This window comes from Lepisosteus platostomus, chromosome 11, assembly GCF_059453375.1.
Source record: "Lepisosteus platostomus isolate fLepPlt1 chromosome 11, fLepPlt1.hap1, whole genome shotgun sequence".
NCBI classification, from domain to species: domain Eukaryota; kingdom Metazoa; phylum Chordata; class Actinopteri; order Semionotiformes; family Lepisosteidae; genus Lepisosteus; species Lepisosteus platostomus.
This window is the reverse complement of record NC_142621.1, coordinates 44,996,861-45,022,943: the sequence shown is the minus strand read 5'-3', so window position 1 is coordinate 45,022,943 and position 26,083 is coordinate 44,996,861. Positions and strand designations below refer to the sequence as shown.

The window sequence follows — 26,083 nt, the reverse complement described above, 5'->3', positions numbered from 1 at the left end:
TTAGAAATGCACCACACTGAAACACAGACTGAAAATGAAAACACATTTTAATAACACAAGTATAACACACCCATCTTATACCCCAAGCAGCGACTCAGTATGCTAGTACTGTATATACTGTACAGTAGCTGACCTCCTTTAGGAGACATTTTTCTAGAAATGCACATTCAGGTACTGCCTGCTGTGCAAACCGAGCTGCTGGAGTACAGAGCTTAGAAGGAAAGCAAATTGAGAAGCAAGTGAAAACTCACAAATGTAATTAAACTTCAAAAAGTACAGGATCTCCAGCTAGTGAAGGCTGCTCTACCACAGTCTTTAAGCACCCCTGTGCGTGAAATGCAGGAAGAAAAAAAATCCCCTCTCACTACCACATCAAAATCTCCTGCCAAGCCACAGGAGCAAGCCAGAACCATTACCCTGCTGGTAGAGGTCTTTGAAAAATATTTATAATCCGGGGAAGGTGGGATTAGCATGTTTAAACCTACCGCTTCACACTCTTTCCTATGTAAACTCGTTATGTAGAGGACAGCCTTTTCCCTTCACATATTTTTGTGAAGCGCAAAAAAACATGCAAAAGAAAATGGCTGCAGAAATGCTTTATATGGCTTTAAATAAATTATTAAGTCATTTTACCTGTGTATTCTCTGATTCCTTACACTTATAAAGCTCTTTTCTGGAATACTCCACTCAAAGCACTTGAGTACAGTACACTCACCACACATCAGCTATCAGTAGGAAGGAGAACAGAGTGATATAGCCAGTTCAGAGATGAGGATTATTGGAAGATCAGGTGGAAATTTGGCTGGGTAACACCCTTACTCTTTAAAAGATAAACCCTGGGATTTTTAATGACCACAGATTAGACCACAGTTTTAGGTCTCATCTAAAGGACAGAGCCTTTTTTACAGTATAGTATCCTCATCACTGTACTGGGGTATTACTGTAGGTCCCACACAGATGTCAGAGTGAGCGCCCCCTTCGGGTCCCACTAACAGCTCTTCCAGCAGCAACCTTAACTTTCCCAGGAGGTCTCCCATCCAGGTACATAGTGTTGAGTGTCAGCAGGTTAGCGTTAGACTGGTATCCAGGGGGAAAGCAGTCTTGTGCTTTTCGTCCTGCCACACACACCCTGTGTTTCCTGGACAGACTTCGTCTCGACTCTACAATCACCAGGACAAGTGGCTGGATAAATGGGTCTGCTACATAATACCATACAGAAATGCTGGGGTTACAGAAATGGGTGAGCCTCCACTACAGTCCTTAGATCTATCCGTTAAACTGATCGGCCATTTTTCTCTTTTTAAAGACAGCGAAAGTCCACTGGAAAGGTAAAACCGTCAGTTTCTGGTATACCTTCCCTGAGTTAGTACTGCTGATGTGAAAGGTTGTGATTGTGTGGCTGAGGTCCTGTTTCGCACTGTGAAGTGATGCAGTCTGCCGCCGGGAAGAGGGGCAAGTCCCAAACACACTCACAATCGTGTGGTCTGGCCGCTCGAATGGAAAACATCCCTTAAAGGTAAAAGGGCCTGGCAAAGGGAAACGGAACAAAAAAAATATACAGGGCGAAACGCCATAAATTCCGATGGTCCGTCAACCAATGTGAAGATTTCTTTCTGATGGCATCAGTGTAGAATTCAAGGGAAAATGATTTTTTTTTTGTCCTGTGCACCAGTGAACCAATGTTTAACCTATACTATACTGACATGATTCAGAGAAAGTGTTTAACATATTGAAGGCAAGCTACTGGGCCCCCACCTGGGGCATGGGTTTGGAAATTTGGTTAGGCTTTATTTCAGTGGCTGCATAATGGTTTCAGAATGTCTTTGGAACTGCGACTAGACATCATAATCACATGCATAATGTTTTACAGGGACATACTCAAATGACATCACGTGCGTGTCAGAGGTCATGACATTTGTTTTAGAATCATTTATAGCCCTTTGACATGATGCAATGATAAGTAAATGTCATGACCTTATGCACGCTTTATGTAATTTATGCATGTCCCTGTAATGTATTATGCATGTGATTATGATGTCTAGTGTAGCAGTCATGATTCTGAAGCCAATTTGCAGCAGCTTTCAAATAAAGCCTTACCAGAGAGCCACTTATTGGGCCACCAGCACCACCTGTACGGTAAACTGGTGATCCCTGGAGGTCTTCCGTCCCTGTACTGATCAAGGAAGGCAAGACCTGGTGAGATCAGACAACAGAGAGGCAACACAGCTGTCAAAATCTAGAGTTTGAAACTTCAGATTTCAACATGCAAGAACAAGGGAGATAATGACAAAGAGATCGTCACCCTCCCTCAATCCGTTCTTAGCCGCCTGCAATGAAGAATTTAGGATTTTAACTGCTGGTACTCAAATGGCAGGAGGTGCAATGACTCCAATGGCCATCAGGGGTTTATTGAAGTTCTACAGACTCCTTCCTCTTAAACTCAAAGTCAGATGTAATCACTGGCTGTTCAAAATAAGAAACTTAAGAGGCCTGTGGTTTAATAGACTGTAGCAAGTTGTTAGAAAATAAACTCCTAAAATCACTCTGAATGAAATTGTTCTATAGGCTTCAAAGGGTTAAAATGCAAGGGCGGGGGGGGGGGACTGACGGATTGAAGGCTTTTAAACATATTAACAGATGTCTGAGCATTCTGGTTATCCACATGAAGGATGTCTCCTCGTTCTTTATGAGCAGTCTAGGGTATTTATGAGTCGAATTACACAAGGGCGTCGCTTGCATCTGTTTTCCTGTATTATCTGTCAACTAATGTCCTAATTCTTGAGCCTTGAGCACCATTCAATAATTCACGCCGTCCGTACCTAGATTTCAAGCAAGAAAATGATTAGAACTAAGCAGCTTCCAACGTACTAAGATGAATGTAAAAGATGATATTGGTGTTTTGGGTGGGTGGAATGATTCATATTAGCAATCAGGATATTATCTTTCACCATGATTTAATGGTCTGAAAATGCATTAGCAATGAAGGAGTGGTCTGATTGAACAGGAGATGTGAATACGGAGGAGGTATTAAGCCCCCCCACACAAAATCTGAATGGCGTATCACACATGCATTAGAAAGATTTAACACCTAGATCGAGTGATTAAAAAATAGAGACTGTAGACAGATAAATGTGGAGGTTTTGGTTATGTACTTTTTATCTAAATGAATATTTATCAGAGGAAAGATTAACTTCAAAGTTAAAGATATAGGCCACTTCAATCCATATGAGGAGGTTTTGTCTTGGAAATAAATAAAAAGACCATCCAGTACCATAGTCAATATATGAAAAATATGCATATATGCAAAATGTTTTTGCCTGCAAGAGGCCTACACAAACCACATCAATCAGAACTTAAAAAATTATAATAGTGTAAATCGTGATATATCGACATCAACATTTCTCTTTCAGATTAACATTAAAATACTAGACTCCTATTAAATATTACACTGCAGTCAACAACACACATAGACATTGTTGCATCTGTGTGCCATGATGGAAGTAAAACAACGCTCAGACATCCTCACCCTCCAAAAACGAGCATGTCAGTAGCCAGGCACATCAAAATTCATGTTGATTCCAAGATGTTTCCACATCCCTGAAAATTCTCACCAGTAGAGTTTATCTGGGCCAGGTGACAATATGTCCACTTCTCCTATTTGTAGGACAGCGTTTAGCATATTAGTTCAGGTAATCACTGCTTGGAGCTCAACATCGTTTGAGAACAAGTTCCTTGCCTTTTCAGGTTAAATAAAACTCCCCAAGAGTCATGTAAGTTAACTGTCTGAACCAAAGTTTATTAAGGAAAATGTCAACCACAGAAAAACTTTGTAAAAGAAAAGAGTTTCAAATAAGTTCCTCGTACATATACTGTAAATTTCAATGTTCATTTTATCGATTTTACAACTCCAGAAATACAGTATTGATTCAACCATTGCTTAGAGAGAAACCTCAATCATTCATTGTGATTCAGAGTACAACTACTTCCTCTTGTTTTCCCATTCTGTCTTGTGGCAATGTTAAGAGCCTTGGTACAAAAAACTATGATAAAACCAAAAATGGATATCAAATTTGCAGACATGTACTTCCCAGAATGTTCAAGAACTACCTTTTAAACCATCGTATATTTTTTTTAGTCTTGGTTTGGACTTCTGGTGGAGTGGTAATGTGTTCTTTTTATCTATTACTATCTTAGGTTATATCACAATTAAAATATTAATAGAAAAGCAATTTAACAAGTCCAAAGATCGCTGAAATGACAATAAGACTTGGAACCATCTTTTGAAAATATACCATACAATACTTGATCCGTATTATTTTCAGAAATATGTCTTGCATCAAAGCGGCTGTTTTACCCACACAAAAACTTACAACACATACAAACTTGATAAGTAAGCATTATTTTATATAATAGGCATCTGCCTGTATATATTCATTTCACACCACTCCTACAGAAATCCACACAACTACACTCTATAATACGGCTCTGAAAGAACAGCAAAATAAAAACATTTCTTGAGTAAAAACATTTCTTCTATCATTATTTTTAAAAACTAAGCTGTTTTCCGTTTTTGGTGTGAGTATCAGTGACTTTGGAGGGTCTCTGGCAGTTATGTAGAATTTGCGATAATTTTTCTCCTTCACAATCTACTGAAAGGTATACATTACCCTTGCTGTCAGAGAAAAATACTTATCTGAAAGACAAATTGACAGACAAATAATTAGATCCCCCTCCCTCATGCCAGAATCTATTTTTTTCAGCACTAGAAACTCGCTCTGCCCGATTTCCAAGCTTGTGTTGTGGTAAAATGTTAAGGCAGGGGGCTGAACTGTAATTTGTGTTAATAAAACCTTTCTAAATTGTTTATGTAATGGAATTATGGTTGTCAGGGAGGCTTGGGGAACATTAATTATGCAGTTAGCAAATAAAAATCAATCAATCTGATCAAATCTTCTGCCCTCTTTGTACAGTAACGTAGGGAGGAAACAGGAAGTTATTATATTCAGCAATTTGAAGGACAGTAAATCCCAGTGACACACAGCAGTGCTTTTTACGTCCATCTTCTTAGAGACGGCACTGGGAATGCTTTTAATATACAGCTTCCTTGGGAGCTTAATCTGTGTGGCGAATTTAAATTTCACTTCAGAGATGGCTGTTCTCGGGTCGTCTGTACTTAATCCGTTATCGAACACTGACTTGATAATGAGAACATGAAATTAAAAACCAAACCTATAAAGCCTTGGTCAATGTTGCAAGGCTGATGCTATTTCTGTATGTATGCACACATATACTGTACTAAGGCATCTTCAAAATGTTCTCCAAGCCTGCAATAAGCAGCAGTCACATTAGCGTGTGATCTACTTAAGAAGGGCGCTACCTTAGATCCTTACAGAAACAATTGCTCCTGTGTTAAATGCATACAGACGACAATAGGCTCTGTTCTCCTTTCTCAAGGACACATACTGTACACGTAGACCATCATGAGACTAGTTAGTTTTTACCCGACTGACGAAGTGTTGCTACAATAACATTCCTGCTCGGTTTGGGGGGAATTACAGGTTCAGATATTTGGTATCTCTGCCTGGCTGAGGAGTGCGAAGCTGCCATCTGATGGAATATGATTGAATGGTTTTAAGTCCGAATCCCTCCTAAAAGGATGGATTACTCCAGCAGGGGCGGCGTTTGCCAGCGTGTACTCTCTCTGCATACGGAGGCGATAAGCCCCCCTCAAAAGTGTGCAGAGTAGCCTGCAGGGAAAGCCACACAGAACAGGGTTTTCTTCTTAATGGGTGAGATCACGGCTCACTGTGAATAATGCAGTTGTCCTAATTGGACCAATTAATTATTAACAGAGGGTGGAGCACCATCTACTTTTCAGAAGATTGCACTCAGATACAGTGGAAAATTGGCCTAAGGAAGGGACCTTAGTAATCCCCCTGTAACGATTAGAGAATCAGTATTTGCCTGCTGCTGGTCTTCAGGGCAAATGGCATAATTCTCTGCAGATCGCTGAATGGAATGTTACTGTGGAGATTAAGGGACCTGTCCCTCCTCTAAAAGCACTAATGGGCTGATAAAATTCTTCCACACAACTCACAAGTCTAGTTAAATGCTCTTAGTTATGAATGACCAGCTTTAGAAATCTGACCATGCTGTAATGGACAGAACATCTTCTCTAATCCGTGGGTCACTGGAATCCAGTGCCTTTTGCACCACAACATTTTTCTTGTCAAGTAGCTAAAGCTGTGCAAGATGGTTACATGATTTTCCATACAATTTGGGTTCTCTCTGCAACTTTACATCCACCAAAGATGACAGTGAGCACACACAACAGCAGTGCCCAAATACCTCACAATGTGACTGGATCTTCAAGACCAAACAGGATTTTCCCAATTCAAAATAAATCTTTGCATTTGTGACGTGTGGCATTCACTCTGTGAACTCCCAGCAAATAGACATCCACCCACCACAGACTGCAAGGCTGACTTTGATTCCCATCTCACACATCGGAGGAAGGCTTTGTGACCCTTCACTGTGCATGTTTGCTTTTGTGTCTCAAAATACCAAACCAATGAAGCGAAGATGCTTTATGTCAGAAGCACACAAAGAAAGTTTCAACAGTTACACTAGCAACAGAAGATCTGCCCACCTGAAAGAACAGAAGCTAAATGAGCAGAAATTTGAAAACTATGTTGATGTCTGTTGTGATAATCAACATTTGTTATGCCTGCTTGGAATGTGCTTGGGATATTGATGAAACAAAAAAAACATACTAAGGCTTATACATACATATAATGGTGTGGCATTGTGTACGTAATGTCTTTCTTCATCTGTCATGATGACATGATATTTGAAGTATATTGGGTGGGCCTTCTGTTACTCCTGCACACCTTGGACTCTTTTACTATCCCCTCAGGCACCACTGGTTAAGATTTCAAGGGGGTTCACTTCTGTAACAGGTTCAGTGCTACTGGCCCTTTAACACAAGCTGATTAGTTGCAACTGCAACAAAGTGCACAGGTTCCCAATAGCTGTCACTACTGTATACATTTCCTATGTGGCAAAAACAGTAAGGTGACAAAATGGCTCAGATGGCATCCAATAGGCTCCATACTAGAGATAAAACTGCCACGTATTCATGTTTCTTCTCCCTTAAACGCACTGGCACACTCAATAAGTTCTAGTCTATGTAATACCTTTTTAAATAAATCACAAAACATTTTAAAAAATGCTAGAAAAAAACATTTCTGCTATGCTTTTTGCTTAGCTTGATTTTTCATTGCAATTTTACTCTAATTCTTAAATATTTTGCTTTGAACAAACAGATTAAGAAGAAGCTACACATGCGCACCAGATACACTGCGGTTTGTGGCCCCAAGATCCAGGCCAATTCATTTAACCATAGCCTGAAGACAGAACAACAAAGCAAGGACATGTTCCATCCCACAAGCCAAATATAGCACTGGTCATATCAAAAGCATGACATCACAGCCATATTTCCATTGAGGCCTAGGCATGATGATATTTTTATTAGCTTTCTAATCAGGTACGCGACAGGCCTGCTTTAGTAACCATAATGCACCTTTAATGTAAATGTATTGAAAGACAAGCAGCATTTTAATTCCTTTGGTTTGCTTATAAGTGTTTACATGAGGAACAGGAAGCACTTCAATTTCTGCTTCAGGACTACTACAAGACTTTGATCAAACCAGCAATTACTAAACTATACTTGATTATTTAATTGACCATGATGCTAAACAACATATAGAAGAACAGATACATAATTAAGGATTAAAAAGAATAAAAACAGCTATCAGTGTAATGGAGCAGAGCACTCAAGGTTGTCTACATGTGGCTCTTCTCAACACAGACTTATAACAATCTCTGAATGGCTGTGCCTGATTGTGCCCATCAAGGAACCGGTACCATCAGACACCCTGGAATCGGAAACTCCCGGAGTCCTATCACTGTAATTTTAAGGAGAAGCAAATGTCTGCAGCACAAAGCGATTAAAGTCAAATGGAATTTAATTCAATTCAATTCATTTTTATATAGCGCCTTTCACAACAAGGTTGCCCCAAGGCGCTTAACAATACATTTTGTCAATACAGAACAGAAGACAACAGAGGAGAGGAACCAAAAACTCCTTAGTAAGGAGAGAAAAAACATTAAGAGGTCCAAGGTCAACTGGTTGCCCAACCCCTTTGGGCATGCTAAAATTATACAATTTAAAAAAGGAAACGATGAGGGTATTAATCCATCCAGCCATCATGTCTTTTGTGTGCAGATCTCTGTAGACAAGTAAATTCCTCCTAAACGATAGCTATATCAACAATGTCCATCTTGGATCTATGGCAGTGATGCAGCATCCAACTCAGATGGTACCCAGCCCGGGCACCATCCGGACATGTGGGGAGGAGAATAGAATTTAGATTCCGGAAAGTGTCCAGTTAAAGAACACCAAATCTTTCTCCATCTTACACTGCTAACCTGAAGACCAGAAACCCTGCATGTTGAAATGAAATCCCTTCCTACAGTGAGTTAATTCTGATTACATTGGCAGACAAACTGTATAACCCCATTAGGGGAACTGTCTCTCCCTGGACCTCATTGTTGATAAATTAGGTGTTGCTTCATTATTTTACCATCTACTTCCACTGACATTTTATTATAAAGACCCAGAACATTAAAGTCAATCATTCTAAACAGCTTTCATTACCATGCAAATCATTGACTTTGGAAATTCAACCCATTAAATAAAAGGAAAACGGTGCAATCCAATTTTTAAAATTTGTATCACCGGTGGGGTAACATCCATATAATGTTTTTATGACATAATGCACTGAGATTTAAGGTCAGGGACAGTTACAGTTGCATTTCCACATATTGAGCTTTATATTAACTGCATTACTCTTCCGGTACTTCACACTGCGGTCATATTAACCAATTCTCCATCACCCTGAATCACCTTTCTATAACTGCCTAGGACTATTCTACTGCATTAGGAACTCTGTCTACCAACTCCCTGATCCTGTTTTCTCCCGATTCTATTTTCCCATTCTCTGCATGCATACATATTTGAGATTATATTCATACATGTCTTCCAGCCAGGCAATAAATACTCTTTTGTAGTACTCCTTCTGTGTTCAGTAAGGCTCCATCCGACTTAACAAGCAGGAGCAGTAAGAAAGTTGAGGTCACTGAATGAGCTGTCTGCAAACCTGACTGATGTCCCCACTGTTCCTATGTAACAAGCAGCTGAAATATCACCACATCAGGCGGCCTCAGATCAAAGCTCTTTGCCTTGCAAGTCAATTCAGCCTGTTTGCAGTGGAACTGCTGTGGACAGACTACAGAACATCGTCAGGCTCTGCTTCCTTCTGGGACAGACACTGCCAACACGCTGCAGTAACAATGGAATTTCAGATAGTGGATTGAGGCAAAAATGACTCAGAGTGCCTTTATCACAGTAAAAATATCTGAAAATATAAAGCACTGCAGGAATTATGCTGTACATATTGTTACACCTATTGAAAAGGGCTATTGGGGCGTCAATGGTCAAACACCTAGCTAGTGTCAACATTTGCAGTTCTTGGGAGCTTCAGAGCAAGAAAGGAACATAGGCTTCTGCTGAGTGGTATGGGGGTCCCAGTTGCATTGATCAAAGGAATCATCTGGTTCTGGGTAAATATTCAAGGGTGATCAATAGTCAAGGAACAGAGAATAAAAAAGTCAGGTAGGCAAAGACAGAAAAGAGAGGACGCAGGAGAGAGGACTGAGAGAAGGATCAAAGAAGAGAGAAGAGAGAGTGCCAGGCAGGATGGCCTTGTTCCAATCAGCTTTTAAAACCAGATTCGAGTTAACTATTTGAATCATAAGAAAACTTGCCATTCTCTTGTTTTTAGGAAACTCAGAATTCTTGTATAGAGAATCCCCGGGTTAAAAACAGACTCTCCTGATTATTGGATGCATTTTTAGAACATGGAGATAGATCACAGCATCCAGGTTTACAGAGAGATTTAATGTACAGTAGGTTGTATTCTGTTTATTTTAGATGCAGGTTTATGAGGTCCAAGTTTATTTTTAGTTTGTCAGGACTTGGCCTCCAAGATGCCTTGTTTGTTAACAGAGTAACTTGTATGTTGTGCCGTTTGTTGGTTAGTGTGTATTGCCATTATTAATACATATTGTTTAACCAAGTGTGCCGGATTTATTACTCTTTAGTCAAAGCTGTGCCAGAGAACAAAGAACTCGGGTGCCTCTAATTATACCAACTGCTTGGTATATTTATATCGTTACAATTTGGGGCTTATGATTATTTATCGATCATTCTGCTTAGTTATTTCTGTAATTCTCCATTTTGTAACCCCCCTATAAAGATATTCAGAGGTTGTGCCTTTATATACAAATTCAGGGTGTAATTCTTCTTCTTTAACGGATCACAAGAGTGCAATACAGAGAAGTGATCATTTAATAGCTTCTATCAATAACAATAGTACAAGGACCAGAAAAACAAAATAAATAATTTTTAAGGTAAAAGATGTTGCATTCTGGAAATCCTAAATATAATTTCCTTTACTCTTAGAGCTATCTGGGGTCCATTGAAGGAACACAGCCAATGTGTGGATGTTTTATTTTCTTGGCAAACATAAAAGTTTGAAGTTTTTTGTTCAAAGAAAGTATTTTAGATTGATCCACTGCCTCGTAGCTAAGGTAACACAGTTACATATGTCTGAGGGTGCTTTTCTTACAGAACACCCCAAGAGACTGGGTGCTGCAATACAGTCCTACAAAACCAGGATGTATTTTGTATTCCTTCCATATCTGTATAAGGGAGGCAAAAATGAGTGCAGGGCCACATGTGTTGTGCTAGAGCTGATCTAACAGTATTTATAAGTACACATAACCCTGACAGTCTGAGACGGCAGTCATTTAATTTTCTCTCCTCATAATTGACTTTAGCTGCAAGTATCATGCTAAAAGTTGGTAAAACAAATGAGAATTTTTTGGAAAATAAACTAAATGAATGCTTTCTTTAATAATAATAAAGACTGTAGCACACTTATTTGCATGTATTTACACTTCTCTTTTAGAATGAACCCTAATGTCTACACTGAGGATACGTTCACCCTGACAAACCAATTCTTTTTTATTGCTTCACCGCCGAGATCTATTACATGAACATGTTATGCATACTCATAATTCATACAGGTTTTCCCGTCCCGATTTGAAATCCCAGGTTTTTGGCTCTGGCCCTCCAGGCAAAGCTGTGGGTTTGAATCTGCATCCAGAATCCGATACGGTTTTAGATCACCTCCATAATCAAACCCTGATGTCTGGAGATGGACAGCAACTCTCCTGTGCAAAGTCCAAGACACTTAAATTTCATTTTCATTTTAAAAAGGGTAATGCTTTACTGAATAAAACAAAACTTCTAAAAATGACTTTTGCAGATAAAAATTGCATTCAAATAAATGGTGAATAAAATCCCTTGTTGTGGATGTCACTTAATAATTTAAGCAATCATATAACTCGCAACGGCTACTCCAAGATGTCAAAGACTGGGAAAGCTTTGCCAAGAAAATGGAAAAAGGAATTCGGAGGAACGCCTCGAAAGCTGAGTGAAGTTGAGTGAAGAATCTTTGCAGTCATTTATCTTTCATTGTAAACGAGAACATTGAGATTTGACCCCAGACTCACATATCTTTTCTTCACACACCAAGGAGAATCCACAGGCGTTTTGAGATAATTAACAGATACCTGACTCGCTGACATTTTTTTTTGTGATATTTAGTTTTCGACTCTAAGTCACTAGATTACCATCTAAGGAATGGGTTCAACGGTAGGATTTATTCAGGATCACCAGTGGACAATGAGATGTGGGATTACCTCTCTCCTCTGGTTTAGGATAACAGTCAGTTAATAATAGCCAATTAGCCTTTCTCCTGCGATAAACCCCAAACTCCCATCAAGGCATTCTGGAGCTCGACTCCCAGGTGCTTAGCATTTATAGAAGAGGCCAATTAGTACCTAGCACCAGAATGAGCACCACATTTTATTTCTGTCCATGACCAGGGGGTGAAACACTAAAATCAGAAGGTGTCACTGGCTGGCATCTAAGAGGACCAAAGAACTCTACACCTGCTTTATCCTCTCGTTCTGCTTGGAGATTCCCAGCATGCCTCCAGGCAGCTGCTGACAGAGCAGACTGCCGATTCAAATGCCGAATCTTGACCGAGGCCTCCTGAGGTCACATGCAGTCAGAGGGCAGTACATTCTTTGAATAGAAGGTGTGGAAGCCTAATGCATCCAGCAGATTCTATTTACAGTAATATCCATGATAATCACTTTCACACTCAAAGGTAACACAGCTCGTGCTCAGGGTATGCATATTGTGTTACTTGTGCGACTCCTCTTGTGCAGGACCCAGATTTCCTTTCTATGGTTATACATCCTGAAACATGACATCCCCCCGCCATGCTAGTCTTGCCGTTTTCCATATGGAGCTGCATTTCAGGGAATGGATGTGCAGAAGCAGCAAAGAGAAATGACACGGAGATTAAATCGGGAATTTAAAATCACAGTTTTCTCCAAACACTGTGAAACCAAGCAACGTTTTTCAAGCCCTGACATTTTTATTTTGTTGTTATCTTAGAGGTTTGGATTCTACTCACTGCGTGCGGTACAGCAGTGGCAGCTAATATCCCAGAATGCCACTGAACAGATCAAAAATCTGCAGTAAATGTTCGGAACAGGAGAGGCACTGATGGACACCAAACCTCGCCGAGCAGTAATCCAGAAGAAGTGATGCAAGTTTCACCCACTGACAGAACTGTCATGCAGCTGTAAAACCCTAAATGTCAGCATCAGCTTTCCATTTGAAATAACACGAAATATAAAACTCCTTCCCAAGGCAGATCAAAAGGGCATCGTTTTCATCCAGCAATCAGTGGTGAAGAAAACAGGGAGCTCTTTGTTTCCTGCCACTCGGTTCGGCACCATGCGTCTCCCTCTACACCAACATTACAACCTGGAGTACACAGCCACAATGCATCAGCCAACCTAGGAGCAATGAAAGAATGGAGTTCTGTGAAGTTAGCCATACTTGTCAGCTGCAGGAAGAATGACGTCTTTTAGACCAGACGAACAGCTCTAAGTGCAAAGAAAGCTCAGTATGTGTGTCTCTGTGATGTAATCTGTATTAATCATGGATATGTAGTGGAAATTACGCCATGCCCTTTACATTACAGAGCTTGTCAGACTTGTACTGTATTTTCTTGTCATTGGAAAAGCACATCTTTCATACTCTACACGCAGATCTGAAGTCCCAGTAAAATCCTGGCATGCAAGAAAGTCATTCATCAGCCTGCAAAATTTGTGCAGGTTTTCCCCTCTCGATATTGTACTGTATGTTTGCGGTTTGTTTCAAGACAACAGCTGCTTTGCAAAAGACTGCTTTTAAGGATCATTAGATGAATATGCTTTTTAAATATGCAAGTACAACTGAGTACCTTCAGACTAAATAATAGACATTTCTAAATAAGCCCAAAAACTCAACTTCAAACTATAGATTCTCAAAAATATTACACTTGCGACTGTGGTTATTTCTCTTACTGCAGAAAAGTGATCCAGAAGTTGAACTTGAGGAATAACCATACAAGTACACATGCATTCCTAGATCTCTTTCTGACAAAAAGATCAAATGTCAAACTGTATTTATTTTATCTATGAAATAAGGGCTTCACTGCAGGACACTGCATGTGTTAAAACAAAACAAAGACAAAACAAACGATAACACAGACCAATTTAGCAAAAGCACTGTTTTCTTCTGAGTCCCAGGGGGTACAGACTACATTACTATGTACACTGGTGTCATGACCTAATTTCCATTAAAATACAACCATGGTCTCAAAAGCACAAAAACCCCCAATTTAACACCATTTTAAAAGAATTTCCACATTTTTTTCCACATAACGCCACAAAACATTAACGTTTTCTAAAGGAAGCCAAACATCGTGTTAAGTTGCCCCATAGTCTTAATTTCCAAGTGCCACCATTAAACTTTGCATCCGCACAAAAAAATTGGAAGTTCTCGGCACTTCATGATTTCACATCATGGTAAGATTGTGAAATTAGGGTATAGAAGGGATAGGAGCAATCAAACACTTGCACATCCCTCAGCACTGCCAAAGGACCCTAGTACCCTAGAAGTACAGCAATGATGCACAAAGAAAGGAAATGCGCATGAAATGCAAATAATGGCAAATTATTTTCATTTTCTTTGTATATACTGCTGTAAATGGGCCATATCTTGGCTGAGCGTCCAGCATTGTGCAATACAATTGGGTTTTGATTAAGAGAGAGGAATGAGGATAAACTGTAATGTGCTGCAATATTAAAAGAAAAGGAGTCTTGTAGCACAAAGCCATCTTCACTTAGTCGATATAAGATCTTACAAAAGATGCAAGCAGACCGCGTTATGAATAGTTATGGATATGGGGTTACTGTTACATGCAAACTAAAAGGGATATATGAGTCATTCCATAAAACTTATGAAATTGAATGAATGCAATTATAGTCATGTAAATAGACTGTAGACTGGGATATATGCTGGGAGAGGAAACTGCCAGGAAAACATCCAATCTCCACAGTGCCAAGGAAAAGATGATTTTTTATTATATTGTAACAAGGTCCTGCGATGTGCCAACTGCGAGTGGAAGGCTGGGACAAGACCCCTTTCTACACAGGTCACATATGTTTTCATGAGAGCAATTATCCCATTAGATGGTTTCGTCTGGTCTAATCCAGCAGGCCTGACAACTTCAAACAGACATCCTGACCCTCGACAGGTGAGGGGTTGGTTCACTGTAACTTTAGTAGGGTAGAACATAATGTGGAGTGTATAGACCTTTCATTACATCAGTTGAAGTGTTTATGCTGACCAAAGCTCAAATGGTCCAAATATCTGCACAACAAAAGCTCTTTATAGTGAGCAGATATGGCTCAATGCAAGAATGAAATACGTACAGAACAGCTCGGGCTGTTCAAATTTACTTGGAATGGTGTGACGCATAAGGAATGACAAAAATGAGCATTCAGTAGTCCATTTCTGATTTTTCTTCTAAAAGAATCCATAAATTAATTAAATTTGGTCAAACATTTTATACAATAAGGAAAAATGTTTTATTCATTTTCTTGGCATTAAACAATTTGGGAGAAATAAAGAGCTTTTCACTGAAGGTCCCCCATTTCTGTCCATCAACAACAAACTATAGTACACAGTAAGTGGCTCCTCTGGTCTTAATATCATCTCTTAAACTAACCTAATGAAAGTCATGTAAAGATGTTGCATAAAACATTAGATGTGTAATGTTAGTGTTTTAAGGTCAGTCTCCTCTCTCCTCCAAGTCTAGTTTATTTCTGTCTGTCTGAAGAAACTCTGTTTCAACGTAAGAGAGTCTCAACAAATTGTCTGGGTTTACAGTGTATGACTGGCTCCTAGAGGCAAACAAGGACCTGGCACAAAGTCAGCCATCTTAAAGCTGTGCGAGTCACATCAAGTTTTTCTGGCCCTGACAAACCCATTTAGAAAGAGTGTCTGTGTGCACTGGCGAAGCCTCCCAGTCTTTTCTGTCTCACCCCAGGTGGAGAAACTCCTCCAGAAAACGCGATAGAGCTTGTGTGGCCTCCAATCCCTGCACCACAAAGTTCAAAGGCAAGTGGAAAACCTACTCCCGGGAAGAGTTATTGCCTTCAAGTCAGACAGAGCTGTGTAAGGGTCAGCCACCGCTACCGATCTCCGGCAGGCGGGGGTCCTGTGAGGACCCGGCTGGTCCGCTATCAGTGAGAGCCCGTCACAAGCGGTACTGTCCCGCCGAGAAACCAGATCCTGCGGCTGACGCCACCAGCTCGCCAGCGCTCTGATCTCGCCTCTCAATCACACCGTGAGCCGATCTCCAAGCGTCCAGGGGTGTGGAAGATGGATTAGGTAAATGGAGAGACGAAAAAACATTATTCAAGTCTGGTGTGCGACCAGACACAAGAGGAGGTATATTTCTTATTGGTCTCACACTAATTCCCACCCCATTCATACAATAAAAAAGGCAGAGAACAAAGACTCTCTAATATCACGAGACACAGGGTTAAACAACAGTTTATTATTCATAGTTTTCAGTTTCTGTGGGTTTTTACTCATCAGAAATGTTTTTCTTGGTTTTTGTACAATGATTTTAAGAGTCTTTGTTAGACAGTGTCCATAATCTCATAAGTAATCAGAAGAAACAGTTTTAATTACTGTAGTTGTAGTTATTTTCCAAACTGGATTCAGAAAGCTTCTTTCATGCGGCTGATGATTAATATAATATCAACACAAACGTTCCTGCAGTCAACACCAACATTAAACCGAAGCGCAGGAGCTCACTCAAGTGAGTTATATTACATTAAACATGAGAAGATTACAGACCGGATGATCTATTAAAGGAGAACATTTTAGGTGAAAATGTGAAAAGGTGGCCATGACACTGCTATTTTAAAATATTCACATTCTGAAAATCTCACACGGGCAGTCACATACACAATACAATGGCTACTACAGCTTGATAACCTCATAGCAAAATATTATTTATAAAATATATTTGTTCTCACTACACAACTTAGTTTACTTTAAAAGTATTTTTGTGCAAATCCTATACTGTATTATGCATACTGTATGGAGAAACTGTATGGACAAAAGGACAGATTACAACCTTTCGTACTTAATTACAAAACCATTTATCCTTTAAATGTGCAAGTGAGAATTTAGGTAAAAGGTTTTCAGCAAGTGGCTCTAAATTAAAGTAATTTCTTGATAGTCATTTTACAGCTGAGTAGATTTTTACAGACAATGTAGCAGAAAATGTTAATGAATTAGAGCTGAGCAGTAACTTGACTAGATGCAGCCATGAGCAAACATTTAATAAGGCACATAAAAAATGAAGAGCTCATTCTCAAATGTACAGCTCAAGGCAACTAAATGAATTACATATTTAATAACTAGACATCCAGTTCCTCAAGTATCTTTTTGACAGAATTATCGTGCCCCTTAACTTATCAGTGCTTGAGATTCACAACAAAATTAATTTCACTTTTCATTTCAGGGTCTCTAGTGTCAGGGAATTCTGGGATTAAATGACAAGACGAGAGAAGATCCAAATGGAACTGTATTTAGTTCTGAACTTTGCTATAAACAAACAAGCGAGTAAATGCAAAAGCAATCACTCAATCGCGGTCCATCAATCTGTCAATTTTACAGGCTGGAAAAAAGACCGATGTGATCGGGGATAACAACAGGGAGTACACTAGTATGACAGAATATACTACAGCATTTCGTATTTTAAAAGTGGAACATTTTTCCCCTCCTACCCCTCCTACTGTACACTGCTTCGGAGTGTGAGCTGCAGTGTTAAGTTAATCAAAAGGTGAATTATTCCTCCCGAGACACGCAGGTAACCTTTCATTATCGACATAATCCTTCTTAACAACAGGGCTGCGGTGTCAGAAATGCCCCATTACTCCAGGAACTACCGAGAAGGGACCCATTATCCCCCCGAGAGCTCCATGAAATGTGAATGAACACACACAAATCGATCTGAAACTAAATACACAAATCAATCCGCAGGCCCCGCGAGGGAAGGAAAGCGGGAGAAATGGCAGCTCTGAGGAAAATTTTTAAAGACGCAATTATTTATACAGGGTGTGTGTTGGGGAAAGGAGTTGGAGAGGGGGGTTAACTTGTGTTTTCGTTTAAGAGCACGACCTCTCTCTCACTCACTCTCTCTCTCTCCCACCAAAGTTTTCCTTAAAGTACTACTTTCCTAGACGTGTTCCGCGAGATGCAATAACGTGGTGCAGTCCCTTTACTTATTAGTTTCCGCTGAGTAAAAATCAAAACAGCAGCTCACTTCAGGCGCTACAATAATGGTACAGGATATAGACTCTAGCCTAGCCAGGTTTGCCAATCAAATTTTCTGGTAAAACCAGACAACCTTCGAAAGCTTGTGAAATAAGAAGCATGCGAATTGTTAGGTAAAATAAGAGGAATAACACTATAAACTTTCAGTAGGGGAATGAACGCATTTCTTTGAAAAGTGCCAAGTCAAACTTCACACATCTGCTTTTCAAAACGTCATATCACTACGAAACTTTTGCACATAAACGTCAAACAGGACCTTCACTTTGAAAAACTCCTTAAAGAATACTAAAACAAAATAAAAATACATAGATTTGTTCCTAGAGACTGAAAATAATTTATTTCAGTTATAATTAGACAGCTGAAATTCCCCCCCTAATTTAACAGCTTCGAAGAAACGCAACTTTCCTTATTCAGCCCATTCTTAATTTCATTAAACACATTTAGGACCCATTTAATTTTTTTAATGTTTGTTTTATCATAATTAAATTATTAAAGAAATTCCTATGAAGGTTTAATATAAATTCAAACGTTAATCAGCAGAAAAAATAACAACAATAATACGATATTTTAAAATATGCAGGTTAACTTATGTTGTTTCTATAAAAAATGAATTATTAATCAAACAAACGTAAGAGATTTTCTTTAAATCAGATTGGAAAAAATATACAAAGACTAAACAAATACCAAAGATTTAAAGAATTTGACTATGCAAAATTACATTATACAGAATATTATCCCAAAATACGCTTGGTTTAAACTGGAAGGACGTATTAGATCAAACAGAACATAAAACTAAACTTTTACCAGGATTTTAACTTTGAAACCAACTGACATATTTAATAAGCTTGACCAAGAAAGTACACCATTTAAAGAAACTATTGGGGGAAATAAGCTTATATTAGTATTTAGAAGAGAAATAAATTAACCTCAAAGGAGGAGCAACAGTTTTCAATTTTCAGCAATGCTGAAATACCACCCTATTAATATTAAACGCTAACACTGTGGAAACAATCACAAAAGAGTAGTAATAATTAGTTATTGGCTTGTAATCTAAACTTCTTCGCACATTACTGTTGAAGTGCTTTATTTCAAAGTTAAATATTTACACTTTGGCAAAGAAGTCAGCTTTCTAGGATAACATTTGCATTCCTTTACGAAATTAACAGATGATCGCCGCTCATTACATCATTGTAACTTACATTGACTGAAGACACCGACTCCAGATATTCGATAATAATAATAATAATAATAATAATAATAATAATAATAATAATAATAAAAATAATAGGCTGAAAGCAATACAGATTTGGTTTGCAACTTTAAAAAAATATTTAACTTGATACATAGGAACTTTTCAGTAATTTACAATATGATAAACAGAATTGGTTTTTTTTTTAAAAGAGAAACTCGTCTGGAAATGTTTTTTGTGTACATTAATATGCCGAGAAGAGGGAATTTACCAAAGTATTTACGTATGCGTATTTACAAAGAAGCTTAGCAAAAAGAGAGGCCGTTTTCACAACTCGGTAAAGTTTTGTGAACCACGTTTTTCCGATGACGAAATACATGTATTCACCGTGATCCCAGTTATTCACACTGTATATACTCGAATTTATAATGAACATACTATTACACATTATTATACCCAATAAGTAACTATTTCGATTGTTTTTCCGCCTGCGTGGAAAACGCCAACTCGTCATTTACGTACAAATACTTGGCAAAACAACAACAAAAAAATATGTTTTGCTGGCGGACTATCATAGATAAAATAAATTATGTTATAATACAATATTGCAACAAACCGTAACGTCCCTTGTGCAGTTTTAACCATATGAATTCAGATGCCTTATACCGATACAATACAGCGCATTACTGTATATGCTGCAATGTGATATTTGTTACCAGTAAGAGGCACTAGCGAAGCACAGATGAAAGCACAGCAGTCACTACGTCTGACGCTCTCCTTCTCTCTTCAGAGCAGAGCAAGGAAAAAACTAAAAACTAACCCTATGCGAATCGTCTCTCTCCACAAGAAAAAACCCGGTCAGGTCACACAGCAAACAGCGACAATGACAGTAATTCTCTACCTGTACCAGTCCAGCCCGTTGTCATAGTTCCTGTCGAAGAAGTGCGGTTCCGCTCCCACAGCTCTGATGTCGGGGTGCACCCGGAGAAACTCGAGGAGGGCGCGGGTGCCTCCCTTCTTCACCCCGATGATGATCGCCTGGGGCAGCTTCTTGGTGCCTTCGCCCAGCTGGCTCAGTTTACTCGCACCCGAGCTCCCGCCCGCGGCCGACAGCACCGACATCCCCGCCAGGGCGGCCAAGTTCACCGAGCCGGAGAGTCGCAGGTCGGATCTCAGGTGCTCCGGGTCAGACCAACCTCTCGCACGGAGGCCGCCGCCGCGACTGGCATCGGACCCGGCGTTGCGCCCAGCCGTCTCGTACACGGGGCCGCTGGTGAGTTTCTGCAGAAGCCTTTTTCTTCTGAGCGGGGTCCAGTCTCCCAGGGCCGAGCCCAGGTAGGTCGGGGCTGGGTCGGACGCTCTGACGGGGTGCGGCGCGGTGCCGCAGCGCTCGGTCAGGCAGTGGAGAAAGTACAGGGAGGTGAGCAGGGAGCACAGCATGACCACGAATTTCTTAAAGGTGCTCCTGGACAGAGGGTCCGAGAAGAGAAAGCTAAATGCCATAACGGTCCGCGGGTCGTCGGTGACACAGCCACGGCCATGCTAAGCAGGCATTCGTGAGTCTTGCCATCGAGAAAAATAGACCTCCAAGTAAGACTGCATCGGTTGTGAACTAGACGCGCTCCGCACAACGCTGTTGTTTCAATACACCGTGGCTGAGCCGAATAATTCCTTAACCTGGGTCTGTGGTAGAATGAATGATTATTATTCGTGACAATGCAATCGCCTAGCTAATATGCCCCGCATCTTCTAGATCCGCTAGAAATCGAAAATTATTTCGTTTTAAATAATTTTAAAAACGAAATCGTGTTAAACCGTGTTAATTCAACACGGAGTTAAACACGTAAACAGAAGCTCCAATACAGCTAGCCTAAGCAGCAGCCTATATGAACACTTTATTCAAGTTGGCTACCTCCATAATTAGTTTTCAAAGTTAAAAACAGCTATCATTTGTAGCTATAACCGAACTTCTAAAATAAATTACAAAAAAAAAATTTCTTTCGAGGAAAGATTTTTTTTTTTAAAGAGCGCATTTCAAAGAGGTCTGCAACCTGTTCCCATCGCCTTGACAAACTTTTACTAGTCTGTCCCTTCCACACGTGTGTTCCTTGTATCAAACTTCTGCATGACATCACGGGAGGTAATTGGCGTTTCCTCGTCCAATAGGAGCCCGCAGAATTATGACGGACGGTTGTGAGAAGCGTGGCAGGCAGACAAGCACCAATGGGATAGGAATGGGGCGGGCACAAAGCCATAAACCCGCCACGCCCCCTTGTTGCGCTGTCAAGCCGGGCGGAATACCAATAGCATTTTCACACGCTTCGTGAGAAAGGGATGACTTTGCAGAGCAGCGCTCTAATTATCAATCTATTTCCGATAACCGGTTTACTCTTGAGTATTTCAGGCACAGGGCGCAAATCAGGACCAGACTCCAGTCGATCACGGTGTGCACACACTTTTGCCTATGACCACAGCGGTCCATATGGAAATCTAAAGACGCTGCTTGTACAACAGGTTTCAGGACTGTCGGAGGATCCTGGACACAGAAAGCAACCTAAGTAAGGAATCCAGTTGCGGTTTATGCAACTCCACGGTGCAGTTTTACATTTACCTTTGCTATTTGTGTCGTGTAAACTCAACTTGCACCGTCGTCTTGGTGGGCTTCCTGTGCAAGATCTGATGGGATTCAAGGAACGTACTACACCTAGTAATCAATAGACAGCTCTCAAACACAAACGGGATAAAACAACCACACATAACCGAAGTTTTTTAAAGTTTTTCAGGAACCATTTTAACTTGCATATTTTTGTTTATTTAAAATGACAGTATCACCCTCCTTTCTCTTAAACATCCAGTATATATTTAAAAAGTTAAAGGACTGTGACCAGCAGTTGTACTTTTCCGCCTATGTTCCGCAGTGCGGAGTGAGACGGTGCCACAATATACAGTATATCCGACCTGAAGCTAAAATCAAACGACATGAGCACGAATTAATTGTTTGCACATCTGCTACAGATCGATTTCAGGAGGATGCCTCTCGTTTCCATGACAACAAAGTGAAAGCCTCGGTTCATTTCTGATATCGCCAAACAGTAATGACAAATTAATAAGGAATGTATTTTACAACAAAGAAGGCAACCATGTACAAACCAGATTGAAAGTAATTCATCCGACATATGTTTTCACGCTCGGATTCCCAAAACGACCATGAATTATCATTTCTGGCAGAACTAGGCGCTGTGCATAGTGGAGTCCCATTTAACGCGTTCTTCTTTTAAATAACCGACAGTATGTCCACAGGCGTCAATCATGTCCGTACTGTGTATCTTATACTTGGCTGTGATTGACTAATCATGACTAAAACCTGGAGGTTTTTCCAAAGAAAATTTTATGGATGGAGAAAGAATATGAATAATTTAACAAATAAATCATACTCAAAAGTAACTTTCAGTGCACATAATGATACGAAATGCTTCCTTTTACTATTTTCTGTCAGTACGAACCTATAAAAAAATAATTGCAAGTCTGTACGTGAAACGTAAGCACTGACAAGTTATTTCTAATAGGAAGTACATTATTATTTGGTTGCAGTCAGTAATACTAAATCAAATACAGTAGCTAAATCCAAAGCAATGATCAACTCTATGTAGCCATGTGTCATCATGCAAATAAGCAATATTTAACCAAACCCCTTAGAAACCTTGTCCCCCCCGGTAGAGAAATTAATAAGAGGTAAAATTCAGCTATAAGAAAGTTTATAAATGCATCGGTCATCCATGTCCACTTCAGGATAAGTCATTTTATTTCCAAAGTATCTCTACTTTTGTGAAAAAAGTATCACATCCCTTGATACTGTACAAGAGTAGACAAGATACATTGAAAGAACACAAGTCCATGTATAAAGCTTAAATCCAGATCGCTTCATTAAAATATTTTAGCGTACCAATACATTTCAGATTAATGATGCCTTAATTGGAGCAGCAGAAGTTGCTTATTCTACCCCTGTTTTTCTTAGTAGTTTACCGAACCCTTGAACACCTGGGTCTGTGTTCATCCACTTACCAGAATCGCGCTGGCACTGTTGAATATAAAGTTCATCACACCCCAGGCCACCAAGGAAGATCGCTATTATGGTAAACTTTCTTTTCAGGAGGGGGTGAAAAAATAATAATAATGGCGCATTATTTCTTTACAAGTGAACAAGAACAGAACCAAATGTTTCACATCTGCTCTTATATTTCTGGAATTAGCATGAAAAAGCAGGGCCAGTGTTTCAATGCTGCACAGCTCACTGGGTGAGAATGGAGACACAGCCCTTAATCAGAGGGCTTCCTGCTTGTGCCAGATGTCCTCATGTTGGGGGCACAATGGAGAGAGCACCCAGTGTTTAACAAATCACACCCCTTTTCTCTAGAACTAAGAGATGTTGGGGTGTAGCACACTACTCCTTTGACTCCCTCCAGACTGCAGGGTCAAATATTTTCACATCATCATTATGAAAGGAAAGCAAAGGAATTTGACTTGCACACCATAACAACAGATCCACGCTGTCCCTGCGTTTGGGCTCCTCCTTGTGAACTGCTAGACAGCCTCTTCCTTACAGCCCTCAGTGCTGGTTTGTTATCTCAGACAAGGAACTTTTTCAAGACTCTTCATCTGTCTGTGCACTTAATGCACAACAGAAAGCATCTGTAGCTACACAACCAACTGATTCTAAAAAAAAACCAGTAAGTTAAAAACTAACACACAGGAGTCTTAAACATTAGCTGTTGTGCTAAAGCTTTGAATTAGACTTTAGAGGGATGTTTAAACTTGAATTATCGGCATTTTCTGCAAAACAGGTTTATGTGCCTGCATGTCAGATATGTGGGTAATCAGGTCAACTTTATTGCCACTATCATGAATGTGTTTAACTGCAGGTGATTTTGATTTTTCTTCCTCAAGAATGACCATACTGTAAGTGTTCAAAAACACAATTAACGTGCTACACCTACATTCATCAAAGTAAAAAAAAAAGAATAATGAAGAGGAATATATTGGTCTCTCCTCAGATAAAAACAGGAAAAAAAATGGATCCGAGAATCTCATCTAGCTGTTTCTTGAAAGAAGCAGAGTATCGGCTTCAACAAACTCTACAGTCCCACAACTCCATACTGTACATTAAGATGTGTCTCCTGTTCTAATTTTTCATTTCACTTCCATGTAGTTTCCAGTTGTGTCCTCTTGTATGCGTGTTCACTGTTTATTCTACAAAAGTCTATTGAATTGAATTTCTGAATACTTGACTCAGGTCTCCTCATAGTCAAGGATTAACAATCAGTTCATTTAGCTTGTCAGTTTAGGATGTTCCTTTGGTCCAACGAAGGCATCTATTTTAACATATATTCATTCATATCTGAACCACTTTCAAAGTATCTTATTTGTATGGTGGTGACCAAAATTGTAGTTGTGGTTTGTTGATTGATGTCAACTGCTTGATTGTAAATGAAAAGCATTTCTGAATGAGGTCCTGGAACTGCATTGCATAATTCTAATTCAATTATATGTTAAGTCTGCATTGACTACATTAAATATCACCTGTCAAGTCTTTTTTTAACTTTGTTTTGCAGCATTTACTAATGTTCTTTCAAGCTTCAGAAGTTTGCTAGCAATACCAGAATCTTGATCACGGGTATAAATCAGTAAAAGCAGTGGTTCCAATACTGATCCCTGTGGTACTCCACTACTCTGATCTGACCATTCATCCCTTATCTGCACCCTCTGACTCATGTCCATCAGCCAATTCCTAATTTGATTACATGCATTACCTTCAATGTTGCCCACCATCTGCTATTTGAGAAATTCATCTTGTAAATTTATCAAAACCCTTCTGAAAAGTCATTACTGCTGTTGCTTCTTCATAGAATCAAGTTAGTTTATTAAGACCTACCTTTTCTAAATTAATGTTGACTATCTACTACAGTCATGTTGTTATACCGATGCACCTCTAGTTCAATTCTAAGAATTGTTTCTTTAACTTTTTATGTAATAGAAGTAAAACATACTGTATTGGTTTCTAAGTGTTCCTCTCTGGAGAAATAAGCTTTGTTGACATGTGAATTATCTACAGCATACAAGTTAATTAGAAAAAGCATGAAAGATGTGTTATTTCTCAAAATTATCACTTTCAAAAGCAAAACATTCTTAAGTCCAATTCAATATCAGTTGCTTAGCCGGCAAAGCAAATGATTCTGTCTCAGAGAGATTCTGTACCACAAAGTACTAAACCACTGTGCTGTGTTCTAGGAACAAAACCTTTTCAGGTAATTATAATCAATATATGGGTTAAGTAATGCATTTTTAATTGTACACCTTTATGGATTTAAATAGCTAATCTTTCATGAAGGCTTGAAATACCCTGAGGACTGCACAGTGCAATACAAATTCACATACTTCTTTTTCCTAGACATAAGCTTTTATGTGCTAGGGAAACAGAAGTGTATTATATTGTATATACACAGCTGTGTTCAGTTGATTTCAAAGTAGGATGGCTTGGTTGTGGTAGTGTTTTCTTTCTTTTATATTTTGAGAGGGACGTTAGTCTTCATCAATGTCTTAACTGTGTTTTTTAGTCTTTCATCTTTCCATTCAACAGTCTCTAATAAGACTGAAGATTAATCTATAATTTCATTGCTGAAAAACATTTAAAGTGAAAAGACCAGCACTTTAAAAATACATTTTTTTTGCTCAAAAGCTACATTCTGCCAATTAATGCATCAGTGTTTTACTATAATGTGATTGGAAAAAAAATATTGTGCTTTGTGTTTTGAGAGTTTACAAGCACAATAAAATCCTCCCATTTTGTTCTGTCTCAGGATTAAAGGGTGTGAGAAAACTTGTGACTATCAACTCATAAAAAGTGTCAGATTTCACTGCGAGCTGGTCTCATACGTGAGAGAATGACA

At 39.4% G+C, this 26,083-nt stretch overlaps 1 protein-coding gene across 1 annotated transcript in view; it reads right to left on the bottom strand.

The window, feature by feature from the left end:
• LOC148652801 (heparan sulfate glucosamine 3-O-sulfotransferase 3A1-like) overlaps nucleotides 1–21,235 on the bottom strand; it is a 35,990-nt gene extending 14,755 nt beyond the window's left edge. Inside the window, exon 1 of the mRNA XM_088599973.1 lies at nucleotides 20,041–21,235. Coding sequence (XP_088456099.1) covers nucleotides 20,041–20,642 — 602 coding nt within the window. The 5' untranslated portion in view covers nucleotides 20,643–21,235. The remainder of the gene's footprint in view (nucleotides 1–20,040) is intronic.
• Nucleotides 21,236–26,083: the final 4,848 nt, after the last annotated feature.